This window comes from Alexandromys fortis, unplaced genomic scaffold (genome assembly GCF_014885135.2).
Source record: "Alexandromys fortis isolate MF-2015 unplaced genomic scaffold, M_Fortis_MF-2015_v1.1 scaffold_32, whole genome shotgun sequence".
Classification (NCBI taxonomy): domain Eukaryota; kingdom Metazoa; phylum Chordata; class Mammalia; order Rodentia; family Cricetidae; genus Alexandromys; species Alexandromys fortis.
The window spans coordinates 7,599,072-7,619,855 of record NW_026067938.1 but is presented as its reverse complement, the minus strand read 5'-3'; the positions used below and the strand labels follow the sequence as shown (position 1 = coordinate 7,619,855).

At 44.0% G+C, this 20,784-nt stretch overlaps 1 protein-coding gene across 2 annotated transcripts in view; it reads right to left on the bottom strand.

Moving 5' to 3' along the window:
- The window catches only part of Snx25 (sorting nexin 25), a 101,689-nt gene that overhangs the window by 52,831 nt on the left and 28,074 nt on the right, over nt 1–20,784 (bottom strand). For both annotated transcript variants that reach the window (XM_050147246.1, XM_050147245.1), the window contains exons 3-5: nt 17,236–17,452; nt 8,208–8,380; nt 6,653–6,839 (exon numbers count right to left, since the gene is read on the bottom strand). In XM_050147246.1, coding sequence (XP_050003203.1) covers nt 6,653–6,839; nt 8,208–8,380; nt 17,236–17,452 — 577 coding nt within the window. The remainder of the gene's footprint in view (nt 1–6,652; nt 6,840–8,207; nt 8,381–17,235; nt 17,453–20,784) is intronic.

Here is a 20,784-nt window from a genome sequence, read left to right as displayed (position 1 = left end):
ACTGGGCATTGGTGGCACACGCCTTTAATCTTAGCACTTGGGAGGCAGAGGCACGTGGATCTCTGAGTTAGAGGCCAACCTGGTTTACATGGCGAGTTCCAGGACAGACAGTGCTACTCAGAGAAACCCTGTCTAAAATGGCAAAAACAACAACAACAACAACAAAAAACCAGAAAAAAGAGAAACCACACCAAGCAAGCAAGGAGGGGCAAGCCAGTGAGCAGCACCCCTCCATGGCATCTGCATCAGCTTCTGCCTCCAGGTTCCTGCCTTGCTGGTCGTCCTGTTCGGACGTCCTCTGATGATGAACTGTGATATGGAAGTGTAAGCTGAAAAAACTCCTTCCACCCCAAATTGGTTTGGTCATGGTGTTTCATCACAGCAGTAGTGACCCTAAGATACATACACCCTTGACAGAGTCGTCATATACGCAATCTGTTTCCAAAAAATTAGAGTACACAGAACACATACCATGACATCTACCTAGACTTCAGACTGGCAGCACGGGGGAAACATGCTACGTAAGAAGAGACTGTCAATATGCATTGCAGTGGCTTGGGGAGAGTTCTATAATACTGATGGCCATTCCTCTCCACTGTGGGGTAAATATAAAACAGCCCCCAAAGACTCATGTGGTGGGAGGCTTGGACTCCAGCGGATGGCACTGTGGAGCGGTGACTGGGTTCTGAAGTACCAGAGCTTCACCACTGGGTTAATGATACAGTTACTAGGGAGTGCGACTTGGTGGGAGGAAGTAGGTCACCAGGGTCATGTTGCTGAAGGGTGTGTCTTGTGCCTGCCCCCCCCTTCGACTATTTCCTGTCTGTCATGAGGTGAGAGTTTCGTTCCACCATATGCTCCATGCCCTAATGTTCTGCTTCATCAGACTTTGCTGGAAGCAACAGAGCCAAAAGACCAGGGACTAAAACTGGAGCAAATCTTTCCTCCTTCAGTCTGCTCATTTCAGGTACTGCTTCTGACAATGACAAAAGCCTGACTCACTAGTACACTCACAAGACAAACTAGAGAAAAATCCTAGCAGAAAGTCCAGGTATCTGTATGTTTCTGTTGAGGAACAAATACATTTCATTCAAATACATTCTACAATACATTGGAGAACTCTCAATAAAGACAAGACCTGGATGCTGCCCAGGGCCGCAATCTGTCCATTCCTTTGCTAACAGCCCTGTGATGGCAGAAACTTTCACTCCTCCTTCACTGTGAACTTGGACTCTACTTCATCTATAAAATAAAGGAACATTCTGTTGTTTCGCTAGTGTGGTCCTGACTGTGTGTGTCACTAGCGACTGCACCTGCACTCTGAGCTCTGCTCCTCGCCACCGACACCAGCAGTGGGACCCTATGCATCTGTTCTCTAGTGTCCTGCAGCTAAGATGCCATTCACATTTGATTCCTGTAGGCCAGCAGTACTGACCATTACTTCCAGAAAACCATTAAAGGTTCACAGTATTGTCCCAGCCTAACCGTAGCACTGACACTTCAAATCCTTGGTCCTAGAGAAGAAGAAAAGGAAGCAGCTATAAGGGCAGAAGGATATTCAAGAGTCATTTTAGTAAAACTTGGATAAGTCTGGTATATAGTCCCTGACAGGGTTCCAGGCTACAAGTCTATGCACAGGCAAAGAGTGTCTCTAGCCCTAGAAATCCCATAGGACTATCCTAATAACACCATGAAAGCATCACAGAAAATAACCGCATTATCCCCAAACTCTAAATACTTAATTCAAGGGGTTTGCTTCATCTTTTAAATGCATTCCAGCCTAAATGAATCAAGTGACTTTCTTTCCTTTAGAAAACACGCATCACCTCCCAAATATGCAATATATAAAACTAAATGATTGCATCAGCTCCTTAGCCTAAATAAAGCACACTCGCGGCCTGGGGCAGCAGAGCTTCAGCTTCCAGGAGTCATCTGAAAACAGCGATCTGAGCACTAATAAAGCCAGACAGCAGAATACTCTAATGACACCAGAGAAACATCTGAAGAGGTCTGATTATGATCAAAGAAAGCAGCTCCATTAGGGTTTGCAGACTGGTAAGTCAGAGCTCCATCGACTAGACAAGCAGCTAATGAAAAGTGAGTTGGACAGTCGGTAACAGGCAGCAGACCCGAGCCTTTATATCAAATAGGAATTGACCAAGTATCTATATCTTGAAGAGCGGTAACTGCTCTTACAGTCATCCTGGGGGTCCTTTGCAGATACTGCTGCACAAGGTCCAGAGAATAAAGGCTAGTCACAGCTCTGTCCCTAGGATACCCTCACAGGTAAAGGATGCTCCAGCGCATGTCAAACAGAACCACCTGAAATCCTATGCAACAAAGCCCAAAGAGCTGCCAAGAGAAGGTGCCCCGGGATGTGGGCATTTTCACAGGTGTTCTAAAGGTGACTCTGAATGCACACAATATCATTAAGAAAAATGCCTGCTGTGATATTTTCTCTCATGGGTCTTTGTCAAGCTTGCTGAAGGGATGAGAACACTTCTGGATTATCATGCCCCCCACAGCTGACATTGCCAAGATGCATATGACTTTTCAAAGAAAAAAAAACAGTTTTTTAAAAATTAATTTATCATCGCAAATAGCTTTCTCTGTGACATTTTCATGCATCTATTTTTTATGTGTATTTGATGTATGTGTTCACATGTGTGGGAGCATACATGTACATGTCTTTACATGGAGGCCCCAGACTGATGCTATGTTCTTTCTCAATTGCTCCCTATCTTATTACTAAGGTAGGGTCTCTCCCTAAACCCAGGGCTCATCATTTGAGATAGCCTGGCTAGCCTGCTTGCCCAACAATTCCCCATCTCTGCCCCCCACTTACTGCCAATGGGGAGTGCAAGGAAGCTGCCATAGCCATCCAGATTTTATGTGGGTGCTGGGGATCCGACCCCCAAATCCCACTGAGCTATTTCTCTAGTCCCTTCATGTATCATTATTCTATCTGCCCCCTCTCTCAACAATTTTATGTAAGAGGGATTTCAACTGTTCTATACTTGACCTTAGCCAAAAGTCTAAGAAGCAATAGAGAAATTCTGGTTGTATTAAAAAAAGACAGCAACGAATTTTCCAAGATGTGTGTCTGGCACTGAAAGTTTCTAAAAGGGTAGACGTCAAAAAGAAAAAAAAAAGTGCCATCCAACTAGACTTAGCCATTACTCCAACTTAATGAAACCTGAAAATGTATTTTGCGTCTAAAAGACTAACTACTTAGGGGTGTGGCTATCTGATCATCAGAGCACCGACCCCACGTCCTCTTCCTACTAGAGATGGAGAGAACTCAAGTTCTCACACTGTAAACAAAGCCTAAGAACACCAAGGAGACCAAGAAGTAGACACAGAAGATGACGGGCCTTGTGGCGTCTGTGCCTGCGGCTCCTCCTTGACAAGCACTCTCCAGGGGCACGTGGTGCAGGAAGAGGGAAGGAGGAGTGCACAGCATTTACCTCACTCTGGACAGTCACCGACGCTGCTGCTGAAGAGTCACTGTAGGCTCAGTGTGGCTCAAAGGGCAGATACCCCAAACCCATCCACTGTCTGATGGGTGAGAAAGTAAGATGTGATCCCTTTCATCCACTGGCACTGTTCTAGCCAACAGTGTGGGTAGGGAAGGAGTGTGCACGATACAGCGCTGGTCAACCTTGACAGCGCTGTGCTGAGTACAGCAGCCAGACACATGCTGCCCAGGGGCCTTCAGACGAATGCCCAGGCCAGGCAGAGAACGAAGAGTGAAAGCAGATTAGTGGCTGCCAAGAGTTGAAAGGAGGAGGGGAGCGGGAAGAGACACTTCTCTGGAGGACAGTAAAACTATCCTGGAATTAGAGGCATTAGTTACACAGTCTTGGAACACACTACGAGAACCACTGAACTGTATAGTTTAAAATGACGAGTTTTATGGCGTGTGAATTAAACCGCCATTTATGGAAGAGGGAAAAAAAATCACCCTTCAGGCCAGCAGTTCTGCTGTCTGGGTCTCTCTACTGAGGAGTCCTCGTATGCCATCCTTCTGTGCTGCCATCTTTATGAGATGAAGAGGACTTAAGTTCTCACACATATGAGGGAAGAAAGTGGAAAAGCAGAACTTGAACTCCCAGTGTAATCTTCGGCCAACTGAAGCTGTCTGCTGTGCTCTTACTACAGAAGACGCCATGGCTTTCTTGTTTAATGGCAGTTCTCCTAAGAGGCAAACTCTAGGCATCTGGCTAGCACATTTTAGGGATAAACTGTGGGACTGGAGAGAGGGCTCAGTGGTTAAAAGCACATGCAGTTCATGCAAGGACCTGAGTTCAGCTGCTAGCACCCATATGGTGGCTCACAACCATCTGTAACTCCAGTTCTAAGAGATCCAATGCCTTCTTCTGGCATCTGAGGGTACCAGGCACTCACATGGTGCGTATCTATGCAGGCAAAATGCTCATACACATAAATGCATCTAGAACATCTGTGTAGAAATACTGATCCTTACCACTGTTGATTTCATAGCATAAATGGCAGGTGGTCCTATGGAACCAGAAGACAGGGCTGGAGACTCACCTCGGTGGGTAGAAGCACTTGCCACATGAAGCCAGGCAAGGCAGTATGCATCTGCAACCTCAGCATTACCAAAGCGGGGTGGAAGGTGGAGAAACAGAAACTCCCTAGAAGCTTATAAGCCTAGGCTAGCCTGGCACACACAGGGGCAAACAAGAAACCCTGCTTCAAATACTAGAAGGCAGGGCTGCCCTGTGCAAAAAATCAGTTCTTGATAATTTAAAATGATTAGTTCTGATTTTTAAAATCACTTTGAAAAGTTGTTACCACGCTTGACTATGTCACCAGATTGTTGTAAGAGAATCCTTTTGTATACAAAATACAAGATTTATCTCCAGGTCTAGAACAGCAGAGAACAGTGATGGCTTCACTTAATCTGCCTCTTGGGATGCTAGACTGCTATCCTAAACTTGCCTGGCATTGCCAAACTGACTATATCTGATTTTCTTCTGGAAAATCTTTACTAGAAGAAAATTGGTTAAGAATTCAGACTTTTACGTTTCTGGACATCAGGTATCATCTTCTGCTCCTAAACAGTGTCTTGGGAGAAATGATAATTCCATAGAAGATGATCACACCACACACAGCACACAAGGAAGTCAGTTAAAAATGTCAGATGGACAGGTGGTGGTGGTGCACACCTTTGATCCCAGCACTCAGGAGGCAGAGGCAGGCAGATCTCTGAGTTCGAGGACAGTCTGGGTCTGCAGAGTGAGTTCCAGGAGAGCCAGGACTACACAGAGAAATCCTGCCTCAAAACAACAGCAACAACAACAACACCAAAAAAAAAAAAAAAAAACACCAAAAAGTCAGATGAATATACAAGTACAGGTTTGAACAGCTCTCCCAGACAGAGAAATAGCTCAGTGTAAATACAGGGCTTAGGAAGAAGAACACAAGCGTGTGACTGCCAGGTTTCTTCTTTTTGTTTTATTGAGATGGAGTCTCGCTAGGTTGCCCTCCCCTACCTTATTCTCCAGAGTGCTGGGATCCGAGTATGTGCTACCCCACCTGATTCTATGAGTTGTTTTTCAAAAGAAGCCATGAATCTAGAAGTGGGCAGAACCTGTAAATTTAGGGTAATAAGTGTGGCTCGAGTGTTAGACTTCTCAAGATGGAATTCATTGATTAAGGCATAGATAATATGTAATATTATATATAAAATATATAATACAATACTTTACCATTTGGCACATTTACTATTATGCATGAGAGGAGATGCATAAATAAGATGCCCAAATAAAATGTTCATAGATATAATATTACTTATAGACAAAGCGATACAATAGAACTGGGCCTTATACACTGGTGAGACCAAGACCAACCCTGACACAGTTGGTAAGAACACAGCATGTCTCTGAGGTGGTGAATCACCCAGAGAGGAAGATTACACATCCAGGCCATCTCACTGCCAACCCTCGTTCAAAGGAAGGATGGCATATCTAACATCTCTGAACAATTCAAATGTCCAATTTTGGGTCAATATTTTACTTTCTTATTAATGATTTACCAAAATTATTAACAAAAATGAAAATTGATGTGCCAGAGTTTCCTTTTCTTCCCATTACCACTTGGGAACATTAAAACAAAAAGGGTAGTAGGGAAAAAAAGCCTAGAAAAGTCACAAACAATATGATGCCAAATAATCACAGTACATATGCCTATACTATGAAATGCCAAAAACATTTCAAAGATACCCTCCCTTATAGGTGATGCCTGCAATATTTTCAAACGTGATTTCTCAAAATAATTTAGTCGGGAAGCCCTTGTTCCCAAGCCCTAGACTCTTCATTTTCTAAGACAAATGAAAATCAACACAATGTTCTACATTGTCATTTAAAACAACAGGAAAACTTAATACCTTGAAAAAATTAATCCTAATCCCTCTATCAAAGAGCAGCTGAACAAACAAGATTGTCACTAAAGAAGAAAATTTATGGGCTGCCTTCATTTCCACTTCCTTGTGTGTGCGCATGTGCAAGCACACAGACACACTCTCTCTCTCTCTCTCCCTCACACACAACCACCCCCCCACAGCTTAGCTAGGCAAGGGATGACCCTCAGTGCCTTCGCCGTGGTGCTATCATTACCAGCTAAGTACCTGAGCTGCTTCAGGAACTCCACATCAGAGTTGCTGTTGATGAGCTTGATGAACTCCTCGTAAGAAGGAGCGTATGTGTAGGCTCTCTTGTGGTGCTCGTTCATCTGCTCTCTGTGCTCCAACTGGGCAAGCAGCATCTGGTTGATGTAGTCAGGATTACTCAGTAATTCCACTGCTGGCTTCAAGACTAGAGGAAAGAAGAGAAAGTGCCACTGAAAAACATACTTTTCTTTATGGAAACAGATTCCACAGCACATAACTGGAATGTATGTGGGAAACATTTTCCACCAGCCAAACAGGAGGAATTCTCATAATCTGAGTATTTTCAAAATGTGCATGTGTGTACACACACATGTACACACACATGTACACACACAGGACTGCTTATCCCTCTGTATAATTAATGTGTGGTATAATCCATGCTTGTTTTAATAATCGCACGGAAAGAACAATGGAAAGAAGTCTTTTGGAACTCACAATGCTATGAAAAGTGTCAAAATTAAGCACACTGATTTTCCTCATTTTTCTGTAAGATTCATTATGTTTTCACCAGGTTAATCTACTAAAAAGATGTCAACGTTCCCAAGTGTTCAAAGCAGACGTTGGGGAGGAAGTTCTTTAAGTGAAGAACACCATTACAAACCCACCCTACTAGGTAGGTTTAAAGTGCCCTTGTCTGTGGTTAGCATTTCAGCTGATGGGCAAAGATAAAGGAGACATTATTATTGTTGTTGTTGTTATTATTATTATTAGATAAAGGAGATATTCAATCCCTGTATTTCTCTTATTAAGATTCTTACTTAGGGAACATTTGTCTTAAGTCATGTTTTCTTCCTTCCGTCTGTCTTCATCCATCCCCTCTCCCCTTGTAGTGAATGTACTGTGTGCATATGGAAGTCAGAGGTCAACATTCAGTGTCCTCTGTATGCTCCACCCAACTACTGTGTGAGACAGGGTCTCCCAGAACCTGGATTTCTGCTTTGGCTAGACTGGCTGGCCAGCAAGGCCCTAGGATACATTGTGCCCAGGACTGGGGCTGCAGAAGTGTGGGCCATGTCTGGCTTTACAAACTCCAGTCCTCAGGCTTGCAAAGTGAGCATTTTAACCACTCGGCCATTTCCCTGCCCCTCTTCCAGGTAGCTGTACAATTAACGTTAGCGGCATAGCATTGAAACTTACAGAAAAATACAAGTAAATGCTAGACAGAGTCGGTGTGCATGGGTGCTGTGTGGGGATTCCTTAATATATGTGCTGCTGGCCTGGATAACCCAAAACCTATTCTAAATGAGTATTACCCATGCATACGTGAAGAGTGGACTTCCTGTGTCAAAAATTAATAGCATTGGCAATATAGCATATAAACTTTTAAAGTTTATCATATATGGCCAAAGCCTTTATGTAATAATTAAACTTGAAATGTCTAATATGCCTTACAACCCACATATATGCTCCAAAATATTTAAGATCTGCACAGATGTTATATGAAATATAATCACAGTATATAGCACACTGGTTTGCACACATCACACTAGTGGTATTAATTTTATAAGTCTACCTTTTGCTGTGAGAATTTCTGCGAGCATTATACGTAAGCTGAGAGACTGGATATCCTTTGCAGGGAGAAGACAAAACACCAGAACCCGAGAACACGTTTGAAGGAATCTTACTTCATCACGTGAATCCTTCAAGCATGCATGCAATATGAAAGGCCTTGGCTGTTCTTCATGTCTGAAAAAATAATCAAAAAAATAAAGAAATTTCCAGAAACAATTCAATTATCCATCATTATATAAAAATATTTCAAGTGAGCAACACATTGACTTTAATAACTGCCGCCTCGTCAGACATTCCAATCATACTTTTCTTAAACATGGCGTAATCTGGAGAACACGTGCTGGAGTGTGGATGTGTATTGTAGTCACGAGGTTCTGTAAACATGATGCAACTAGAGTCACCAAGAAGAGGTGCATAAATGAGCATTTATCTGCGTCCCACTGGCCTGTGTGCATGTTGCTGGGAACATCTTCATTATTTTTTTCTATTTTAAAGTTATTTTTATTTTATTTCATGTTTATACTTTGCGTACATGTATGCCCGTGCACCATGTGCATGCCTGGTGCCATAGAAAGCCAGAGGAAAGTGTTAGATAGATACACTGTAACTAAAATTACAGGTGGTTGTGAACCTCTATGAGCTGGGAATCGAACCCGGGTCCTCTGAAGAGCAACAGTGCTCTTAACCACTAAACTGTATCTCCAGCTCCTGAGAGCAATTTCTTAATTAATGACCGACATGGGAAGGCCCAGCCTGCTGTGGGCAGTGCTGCCCCTGAGCAGATGGTTCCGGGCTGTAGAAGAGAGCAAGCTGAGCAAGCCTGGAGAGCCAGCCAATAAACGGTGTTCTTCATGGTCTCTGCCTCAGTTCCTGCCTTAAGGCCTTCCTTCAGCTCCTGGCCTGACTTTCCTCAGCAGTGTTCAGGAAGGGTAAGCCAAATAAACCCTCTTGTCCCCAAGTTGCTTTTGGTCGGTGTTTACACAGCAAAGAAAACAAAGTAGGCTATGTGGCCTCGCAACTTCAGGTGCGACCATAATTACCTTAAGGAGCACCAGAGAGCAGAGCAATGTCCAAATGCAGCAACAGCTCACAACAGCTTGAGTATCTCTTTAACTAAGCTACCTTCAAGTTTCCAGATGAATCTTATTTCCTTATTTTAGTTTTTTGAAATAGGGTCTTACTATGTAGCCCTGGTTGGCATCAAACTCACTATGTAGATCAGGCTGGCCTCAAACTCGGAGATCCACCCCTGTCTGCCCCAACTGCTGAAGAGGAAATGTGTAATCCACCAACCTGTGAGCCACCTGGCTCTAACATCTGTCACCCCACTGATGGCTGGGACTGATTCAGCTGGTCCCAGTGGCTAGGGAGGTTTCCCCTTTCTCCCTCACCACTGCATGTGCGTCCAGTCTGAAGCTGTGCATGTAGTTCAAAGGAGGAAGCTTCCCCAGACAAAGGAGCAACCTTCAGTCAGGGGCATGTAAGAGCTGTGCTCTCCTGACAGAGCCTCCAAACAGGCTCTCAGATATCCTAAATGTGATTTACAGCTGTTTTTCAAAAACAACAAATAAAGCACAAGCCAGTATCATAAGCCACCTTTTTTGATGAAGAAATTAGAGGACAGTTAAGCCTGGATTATTTCTGTGGACAAAAGGGCCTGTCACTTAGTGCTCCCAACCATGATGGCAAACTGCATCTGTGGGCTCCTGGGTACTTTCCACGGATCCCCGGCAGCAGGAAGCCCATTCTAGGACTACTACTTTGAAGATCTGATTGAAGAGTATAGAAAGAACATTCTACATTTTTCTTTTCCATGGCATCTTGAAATGCTAGTTTTTCTACTATCTTCTATTACAGCTAAGTGGCAAAGTGTTGTGAAATATATTTCTGTAGTAACGAGAGGCCAATCCTGAGCAAATACTGCAGAGTACAGGAAACGTATTGAGGACTGCATAGGAAATGAAACATGGAATGCATACTGGCATCGTCACGACTAATGCCTCTCAGGAGGGCACTGTGACTTGTCACAAGAGGCTGCGCTAACTGGATATGCACACCAAAAGGAACAACGTCCTCCCTTGTCTACTGTAACAGGCTAAAAAGGATTTGTCCTGTGTGCGAAGCCAACAACACGAAGACATTTGAAGAGTATTGAAGAGTAAGGCTCCACACATGCACACACACACACACACACACACACACTGATGCTGATGTTATCTTTAATTATTTATTTTGTTTAGGTAGGGTCTCCTGGAGCCTAGGCTAGCCTTGAATCTGCTACACATCATTAGGATAACACTCAAACCTTGATCCTTCTACCTTTACCTCCCAGTTCTGGGGTTATAGGTATGTATTAGTGCGCCCTGCTTATAGGCTGTTTTTTTTTTTTTTTTTTCAACAGAGAGAGGTTTCCTGCACCCTAGATAGACACTCTCCATTCTGGCCTCCATGTTGACTTTTTAAACAGCCCCTGGAGGAAAGCACAATGGTGCGTGCTTATAAAATCAGTACTTGGGGGGTAGCAGCAAGAGGATAAGGAGTTCCAGTGCAGTGGAGGCTGTAAGAGCCTATCTTTAAAAGCACGGGAATGGCCAAACAACAAAAGATGGTACCAGGCCTACAGCCACCGGTTTAAGGCCTGCAAGAGCCACAGAATGAGGTCAATGCCAGCCTTCATAGCTTATTAAGACCGTTATTAAAGGAGGGGTGGCCTGGGGCTGCAGCTCAATAGTAGAGCATTTAACTAGGATGGTTTTGACCCTGGGTTGAGCCCCAGCGTCTCCCTCTCCGGGCATCTTCATTTGTTTTAAACTATAGCTACGCTGTCCCTAGGGCTGTAAACACTGAGAGGCTACTTCTTGGCCATCTCAAGCCCTTCTACAATAACTTATATGCATTTAGTTAGTACTTACTGGGGGGGGGGGGGTTGGCCAAGAGAAAAATCTACATTTCCAAGAGACACTTCTTTAAATAATACTAAGCCTATGCATCAGCTGACCTGCATGGTCAGGAGAACGGCACAGATTTCCCTATTTCCAAAGAACTGGGCTAGGAGAAAACTGGGAAGGCCAAAGGCCAGAGAAGGCTGGTCCAATAAGCTCGCCGTCTGGAAAACTTCCCACCTGACTCTAGCATCTCTCTGCACACTGTGAGCAGGCGTGTCACTGATGCCAGGTGGGCATCCGGAGTGCTTACGAGCCACGAGAGGCTCACAAAGCAATGGCGGCTACCCGGCTTCAGGTGAGTTGTAATGCGTCTTGGCGGCATCCGACCTCTGCCCGTGGGGAGCAGCCTTCTGCTCTCTGCAGTTCCTACTAGTCATCTCCAGTTCCTGCTCCTTGAGTAGCAAAAGGTCAGTGACGCTGATGTGACAGGTGCGGTGTGATTGATTTAGCCCTCCCGCCTATACCGCGAGGTAGATATCACCACCTCCACTGTAGCCGAGAAAATGAGGAGCTGAACAAGCACAGCTGGATGAAGTCACAGGCAGATACATGGTGGAAACAGCTCCGCTCCATCTGCCCCACTCTCAAGTGTGTGCTGTGCTGTACTGCAATCAGAGAACACGCCAGAAATAGACAGTATGTGAATAAAGACATGTTCTCCTCTAACAACATGCCTGTGCTTGACGGGCGCACAAAACACAGATCTTTAAGGAGACTGTGGAATTTAAAAATGCTACTGAATTAACGGTAGAAAGGCAGTCAGTTCGGTTTTCTGAGCCGCACTGAGACTAGACAGATGGGACAAGGGAAGAGGAAGCAGAACAAGCCTTCAGCGTGATCTGGACCGGTTTACGGCAGCAGACGGGCAGGCTGGAAATAAGCACAGGCTGACCGGAAATCTGCCTCCAAGAACCGCTTAACAGTCAGGCAAAGGATGCGCGGCTTTTATTACGGCAATGTATTATTCTCCTGACAGCCACCATCTCAAGGGTGTGCTCCCCAGGCCACCCACGTCATTTGACAGACCGTGGGCTCTGTCTACCAAGTGAGATTTTCAAACAATAATGCTGTTCCCCGGGGCTGTCAGAGAGGCCCATAACCATCAAAACCCTACTGTTACCCGGGGCTGTCACCTGGGGCTGTCAGACAGGCACACAACCATCAAAACCCTACACTCACAGTAGCAGGCCTACCTGTGTGCTCTGTACAATGCTACATCAATAACAGTCGTTCTCCAGAACAAATCACCCATATGAAAGACTAGTGAGTAACCAGCATTCTTTCCAGTATCTGTAACTAAAGAGAATGGCAGTAAGTTTTTCTTTCTCTCTCTCTCTACATTTTTATCAACAACTAGAATAACAAGGAATAGGAAACCAGGGGCTGGGGCTCAGTTGTTCAGTGTTACTCCAAGTTCTGCTACATAGTGGGGAGAAAACAAAGAACAAGCTAAAATTGAAAACCCTAGAAGTCTGAAGAGTCAGCACTTCTGGTGTGGAATCAATTCTCTCTGTCATTTTGATGTCTTAGTTACAACAATAACTATATCATCTTCTAAAGCAACAGTTTCAGAAGCTGTAAGCATCTCAGTGAAAGATACACTCTCATGGTGAACTTAGATATTCAGGGAAACACTAGATTTCAGCTGGGAGGTGGTGGCGCATGCCTTTAAGCCCTGCACTTGGGAGGCAGATTCAGGTGGATCTCTGTAAATTCAAGCCAGCCTGATCTACAGAGACCAGGCCAGTCAAGGCTGCACAGAGAGACCTTGTCTTGAACCCAAACAACCAAACAAACAAAAACCCACTACATTTCTCTAACCACTTGTCCTTTTCTCTTAAACCTATTATTCTTCTAATTGAAATAAACATTTCAAAGACAGTCCTCTAATGAGTGTAACTTAAGTACTTCAAAACAAGCTTCCTTGAATTCAATGAGTCTTTGACAACTGTTAGCTGGGCAGAACCATGAAATACTTTACTGTGAGTTCCACAACAGACTACATAACAATAAAAGACAGTGCAAAGGGGTAACAACTCTGACAGAAGGTGTAAGCTACAGAGACCACAGGGAAACAACCTCTTCGGTACACTTTCTAATTCACACACTGTCACAGCACACAGGACAGTGTGCTCCCAGGACCCTGGAGCAGATCTCTGAGGCCACAGCTATACTCATTGTCATCTGACTATGTCACATCCAATGTCACTCTTCTCTTTCACTCCCGCGTGTATCAGGATTGTCCAAAGGGAACACAATGTGAACTTCTACTCTAAAGGCTTCTTGGTTTAAATATCTGATATCGTAAATATTGATGAATTTAATGGACTCAGTTAGAGGAGCTGGAGAGTAATAATTGGTTCTCTATAGGACAAAATTCCGACCAAAACTATTTCCCCATTACATAGTGTAAATGGCCGACTGCAAGCCAGCAGTGTGATCTCACTGAGCTCAGGGCTGTGAGGGCTGTGTGATCAGCCATCACCTGCCGAGGCAGGGGGACCACAGTGAATCACTAGACGTAAACCACACAAACAACAGCACTTTCAAGTTCGGTAGCTTTTACAACTGTGGGGCTATCCTCAGGGAAGAAATTCTGTCATCACTGTTCTATGGTAACATTTTTCAGGCTACAGGTTGTGTCCAAGTAATAAGAGAGTAAAACTGACTTAGTCTCAAATGACATTTAAATAAAATGTTAAAGAAAAAAGAATCAGTTATCACAGGTAATAAGGGTACCAATTTATGGAAGTGAGTCACAGCTGAAATGGACTTCTCACTATGCATCATAGAGGCTGGCAGACCTGGGGAGGGAAGGCAGTTCGTAGGAAGAAACTATGTGAGGGTGGAGAGCTGCCACTCTCAGCAACCAGGTCCACTGTCAGGGCAGCATCACAAGCCAGAGCAGGGGCTGTCATGTGATAAACTCACACAGCAGCGCTTCTGAGAGGAGAACGTGAGCTACCTGCAGCTTCTGAGGAAACCAATGCTGACTTTCCTAAAGTGAGCTTAAGAATCTTATCCTGTCTCGACAAACCAAAAAAAAAAAAAAAAAAAAAAAGGAGCTGGGCATTATCCCAGTGCTACTCGGAACAACTGCATATCCCAACAGGCAGAGCTACTTATTTCTGTAGGAACACACTTTATGTGTAAGTTATATGTGCTGTAATTCATCATCCTTGAACTTACTTGGGAAGTATAATACAAATTTAAGATCCTACCAACAAGCCTAGAAAAATACTTTGTTCGTAGCACAGAAAATAACCCTGCTGAAATCTTCCAAAAGCCAGCAAATATGCATACAAGGAGCTTTTTGGCACAATACAGGAGCTTAACAGCTTTTTTAGGTTTTACATGGATTTAGTTCAACATGTTGGTGCCCCAAATGTAGTGGGTTTGTTGGTTCCCAGCAATCCCTGCTTAGACCCTAAATAATCACACAGAAACTATATTATTTAAATCATTGCTTGACCCATTAGCTCTAACTTCTTATTGGCTAACTCTTACATGTTAATTTAACCCATTTTTTATGAATTTGTGTATTGCCATATAGCAGTGGCTTATGGATAAAAGTTTCAGCATGTCTGACTCTGGTGGCGGCTCCATGGCATCTCTCTGACTCTGCCCTTCTTTCTCCCAGCATTCAGCCTAGCTCTCCCTGCCTACCTAAGTTCTGTCCAAAGCAGTTTCTTTATTCATTAATGGTAGTCACAGCACACAGAGGGGACTCCCACATCAGTTCTTAGCACAGAAAATAACCCTGCTGAAGTCTTCCAAAAACCAAGTTCCCAGCAAATATGCATACATGGAGCTTTTTGGCACAACACCGGGGCTTAACAAACCTCTGTACAAGCTTTTTCAAAGTGAAACCCATATGCATACTACACCAAGACAAAAAGGCAGGAACAAAGAGTCAACTCTGGAAAAGGTGTCCTCTGACTTCCCAGCATGTGCACTCACACTCACACACACATGCACACACACGCGCGCACACACACACATGCACGCACGGACAAACACACGTGCACGCACACACGTGCATGCACCCACACGCACGCACACACACACGTGCACGCACAGACACACATACACAATCTTCTTTTTCAAAAAGACCCTAAAATTAGATCGACCATAGGAACCAACCATACGCCATCCTTGGCTATACTCAAAGGACTACACATCAACATATAAGGAACACTTGCATGCCACCGCTTACTGCAGCACTGTTGAAAATAGTTACATTGCACATCCATGTCCACTGCCTCTCACGTCACAATAGCTAAGAAATGGAACCAACCAAACTGTCCAACAAATGAATAGAAAAGGAAAATGTGGCTTAAAAAAATTAGAGAAGGGGACAGTGGAGGCAGACATGGAAACAGGTAGAGGAATGGGGAGATGATGAGGTAATGGCAGGTGGCTTTCTTTAAAATCAAGGGTATGTGGAAAAGCTATATGTAACCTATGGATTTTCAACCCAAGGAAGAATATATATATATACATATATATGTATATATATATATATTCTTTTTAAAGGGGAGTTGAAGCTGAAATACCCTGCATGCATAGACAATGCTGATGCCAGAAGATACCGGTTATTGAATGGAAATCTCAATGCCAGGCACAAGATACCTCCCTTTGAGCCATCCACCAGGGAGTCCAGAGGCACTCCAGGGGGCTACTGCCACTAGGACATGTTCCCTGCTGGCTAGCTTTCATAGTGTTTGGAGGTGCTGTGCAGGCTGCTGGGGAAGGAAGGCATCGTTGGCTACACCCAGTCCCAGGCCCTGCACGCTGCAATTCTGGAAGCTCATTACCGTGCTGGCTGGCCTATCATCAGTTCATTGTGTGAACCACTCACAAAACCACTATGTGTCTAGAAGGCGATTTTCTACTACGAAGTTACCAAGAAATCTACTCTGCAAGTACTTGTGACTATTCCCCTTCAAAATACCTGCATTCCAGGTCAAGTAGGCTGACTAGTTTGTTTGTTTGTATGTTTTTAAAGAAAAGGCACTAAAAAATTTATATCCAAAAGTAAAAGAATAGAAATCATGGCTATGGGAGGAGGGGTACCATTAACAAAAGTGTAACAATGAGCCCAAGTCTTGGATTTGCCCTACTGAATAGGAGTTTAGTAAAGAAGATAGAGAAATAAATACAAAAAGTGGGACATGTTAATTTGCTGTTGCCACTGTAGCAACGTACTACAGACTCAGCAACTGAAAATGAAACTTCTGATCTCACACGGAGGTAGTCCGGCCCTCGCTGAGTTACTGTGGAGATTCAGAAGCCTCTGTCCTCCCCTGATCCACACTAAAGCTGAAATGGCGGGTGGGCAACTTCTCACACTAGTCCTTCTCCACCTTTACTTCTTCTTATTATTATTATTAAATGCAATGTTATATCTTTTTTTACTTTCTTTTTTAATTCATTTTACATACCAAACACAGTTCCCTCTCCCTCCCCTTGCCTGTCTCCCCTCATCCACTCCTAAGAGAGGTTAGGCCTCCCATGGAGAGTCTATCAAGTTGAGGAAGGACCAACTCCCTCCCACTGCACTAAGTCTGGGCAAGGTATTTCATCACAGGGATGGGCTCCAAAAAGCCAGTTCATGCACCAGGGGTAAATCCTGGTCCCACTGCCACGGATCCTACAAACAGAACAAGCCACACAACTGTCACATTCAGAGGGAGCTAGGTAACTCCCATGCAGGCTCCCCAGCTCTCAGTTCAGAGTCCATGAGCTTCTACGAGCTCAGGAGAGCTGTCTCTGTGGGTTTCCCCATCACGATCCTGCTCCTCCCTCTCCCCCAGCTCTTATAATCCTTCCTCCCTCACTTCCACAGAGCTCAAGGAGCTCGACCCAGGGCTTGGCTGTGGATCTCTGCATCTGCTTCCATCAGTTACTGGATGAAGGCTCGTGTTTGTCTTTCTGGTTCTGGGTTACCTCACTCAGAATGATTTTTTTTTCTAGTTCAGTCTATTTCAGGCAGACTATTCCTAAGCATTGCCTTGTTTCACCTCCCCCCCAAGAGTGCTGTTTTAGTGAGAAGGGGTGGGCTTACGGGCATTACACACTTACCTGGCATTAGCAGCTTTCAGGTCACAGAAGTGAGCGAGCAAAGCCTTCACAACATCATTACAGACAACCTTAACCACGTCCACGTGACTCAGCCTGTGGCGAATCTGCTTGGCAATTTCCCAAAAGTCTTCTAAGAGCAGATGGTAGAGCTGTCCTTCATCTCTGCTGAGGCTCCCGTACCAGGAGAGAATGTAGTCTCTATAGCTGTAGTCGAACACTGCGGAATAAGCAAAGCGAGGTCAAGTTGTAAACGTCAAGGCAGTTCACTGTTTAGAACAGAATCAGTGTGGAAAACAGAACAAGGGAAAGGACATTTTTTTAAAAGATCCTCCTCTAATCAGAATGTCTGGGTCCTATACAGTGTAACTCTTAAATATTTGATATTGATGCTAACCCACTTAAAAACATAGAATACAGAAAATCCTCTCAATCATCACTTGGGCCCAGGTCATGGCTTCTCCAGGAAGACCCCAAAACTCACCTGAGTAACAAAAGACACTATTGCCACGTTTACTCTACCCTAAGACACTTTGTCTCCACAACTAAAGGCAGAAGCTGCTCATACTCAACCTAACTATACTCTTTAGGGTTCCTTACCCATTACAGCTTAAAACATGGTACAGGGCCATTATTCTTTATATTCAATTTCAGAATATATTTAGCATTCTGTCCCTAATAAGACCCCAAAACTAATACAAGAACAGTCCCCCACACCAGCCTCATACGGATCAGCACACGCGGCATGTCACCATCACTGGGGGATTTCCAGTCCATCTCTAGCTCTAGGCTGGTGCATCTGATAGAAACATGAAAATCTGTACATGTGCTTTTACATTTCCCGCTAGCCATATTAATAGATTAAAAAGAAACAGGCAAAATGAATAACATATTTCATTTCATATAATGTATTTGTGCATTAAGTAGTCAATATTTAAAATGAAATATTTTCATTATTTTTTTCAAACTAAGCTTTGAAATCTGTTACATATTTTAGAGTTACAGCAATCACAAATGAACTGTTCAAGTGTTTGGTGGTCAATAGCCACATCACAGGTCTTGTGGTTGGGCAAACTGTAAAGCTAATGTGATTCTTCAAGAAAGGAGGATTCTGAACAGTAAACTGATGTGTGGCATAGGTGATGACACCGCCAAGTGCCATGGGAGCAAAACTTAGCCACATAAAACAGTTCCAGTTTTCCACCAAGCTGTCTGATATTTCTGAAATCACTTTTGATTTCTCAGCGCTTTCCTTTCGGTTTTTATTTTCTAGACACTACTCATAGCCTGGTAAGGTGGTTCACACCTTTAATCCCAGCCCTTGAAAGGCAGAACTAAATAGATCTCTGAGAGTTAGAGGATAGCCTGGTCTGCATTGCGAGTTCCAGGCCAGTAAGAGCTATAAAATGACACCCTGCCTCAACAGACAGGCGAGACAGACAGACACACAGACTAATAAAAGCCTACACATAGAACATCAAGAACTTTGTTAACATTTACATAGGCCCAAGTTTAGGTAAATTCTCAAGGTGATTCAAATGGCTTCAACTGTACTAACTGAGAACAATTACCTTCCAAAGGCAGACACCCAGACAAGACGCTACTGCAACTTTAACCATTCATTAAACAGAATTTTATAGACTGGTACGCAAGCTGGAATCAACAGCCATCTCAGCAAGGGTGGAAGAAAAGACATCCAACAGACGAGCTCTTAAGATAACCAGCCATTTTTATGCTAGCATCCAGATGTTTGATCAGATGGCTGTTGCTTCCTAGCTTTTGTAGAGTAGCTGTACCTCACTCCGAACTAGGCAAGTCCATTAAGAAAGCAGAGACAGCTCACATTTATTTGCGACAAACAAATCAACATGGCAAGTAGTGATATTCTGTTTGTGTTTTAGCAAATAAAGCTTGCCTGAAGATCAGAGTGCAGAGCCAAGCCACTAGAGGCCAGGCAGTGGGGGCACACACCTTTAATCTGGAGACAGAGACAGAGGAATCTTTGATAGTTCAGGGCCACCCTGGGCTGTTGAATGAGATTGTATCTGTCTGAAGGAGAAACAGAGCTCACACAAAGGTGATCCCAGCACTAGGGAGGTGGAGACAGGAGTGATATGGCTGGGTGGAGAGAGGGGTATAAGGCAGGAGACAGGAGCTCCGTGCAGTCTGAGGTTTGGTGGGGACAGTTCCAGTATGAGGCTGCAGTCCAAAAAAGCAGTCTGAGGACAAGATTGCCCCTTTGGTCTGAGCCAACAGCTCCCATTTTGGTAGAGGATATGATGTCTAAGTTCCTGAAAAACCATCTTATATCAAACAAAGGACTCTTGAGCCTAAAGATGGTGGGTAGCAATACTGTCTAACAGATACGGGAGCTGAGGTACAAGAGAGAAAAATACAAAGCAGTCAGCTTCGTGTGGCATAGAGAACAGCACCAGTTGGGAAAATGCTGGATTTAGCTGGTGCACTCATAGACACTGAACTATCATACCAAATCTCCTGATACAGGCATGATATAGTAATAAAAAATTAAGTTTATAAAAAAGAAAGCAAGCCATCAAATATGCTTTATAAATGTGCCAATTAATAAACCAAAACTCTTCCCCCAAGGCTTTGTATGACAAAGCCACTGCACAGAAAATGACTCACAGGCAATGTGTGATTTGTTTCTGTCAAGAAGGCCTCAGTTTTTTTTTCTAAATCCACTCCATACAAATACATCTGAAACAAACTGGCCCATCCAAGAGAAAAAAATGTCATACTCAACTGCAAAGAAATATTTATGTCTTCCAAAATTCGAAAGGCATCATATTTTTGGTATTCACAAGAGCCCCAAATAGAAGTAATTCAAGTGTCCATTAAAGGATGAACAAATAAAGTGCGGCACATAAATACAGTAAAATATTAACCATCTTTCAAAAGGAAACAGTTAAAACACGGTTTATAGAATTAAAGTTTTTTTGTTTTTGTTCTTCCTTTGGTTTTCAAGACAGGATTTCTCTATGTAACAGCCCTCACTGTCCTGGAATTGGCTTTGTAGACCCGGCTGGGCTCAAACTCACAGACATTAGCCTGTCCCTGCTTCCCAAGTGCCGGGATTAAAGGTATGTGCTAGCAAGGTCATTAAATTAAGGATTTTTAGCATTTTTAAAGCTTTACTTATTTTACACTGTATGTATCTGCACCACGTGCTTGTCTGGTGCCCAGGGAGGCCAGAAGGGGGTCTAGATCCCCTGGAACTAGTTACATGGATGGTTGTGAGCCACTTTGTGTGCTAGAAACCAAATCCAGGTCCTCTGTGAGAGCACTGGTGCTCTTCGCCACCGTGGCGCCACCGCTCCAGCAACTATGGGTGACTGAGTGAATGTACCAGACTAACCTTCCTACATGAAACAACTAGGGATTGCGGGGGGGGGGGGGGGGGGGGGGGGGGCTGAAAGTAGTGAAAAAAAAATCAAATATTGGTGCAGGAGCTGGGGAGACAGCTCAGTGTTGAAGAGTACATGCTGTCCTTACAAAGAGTCCAGCACCCAGCACCCACACAAGGTGGCTCAC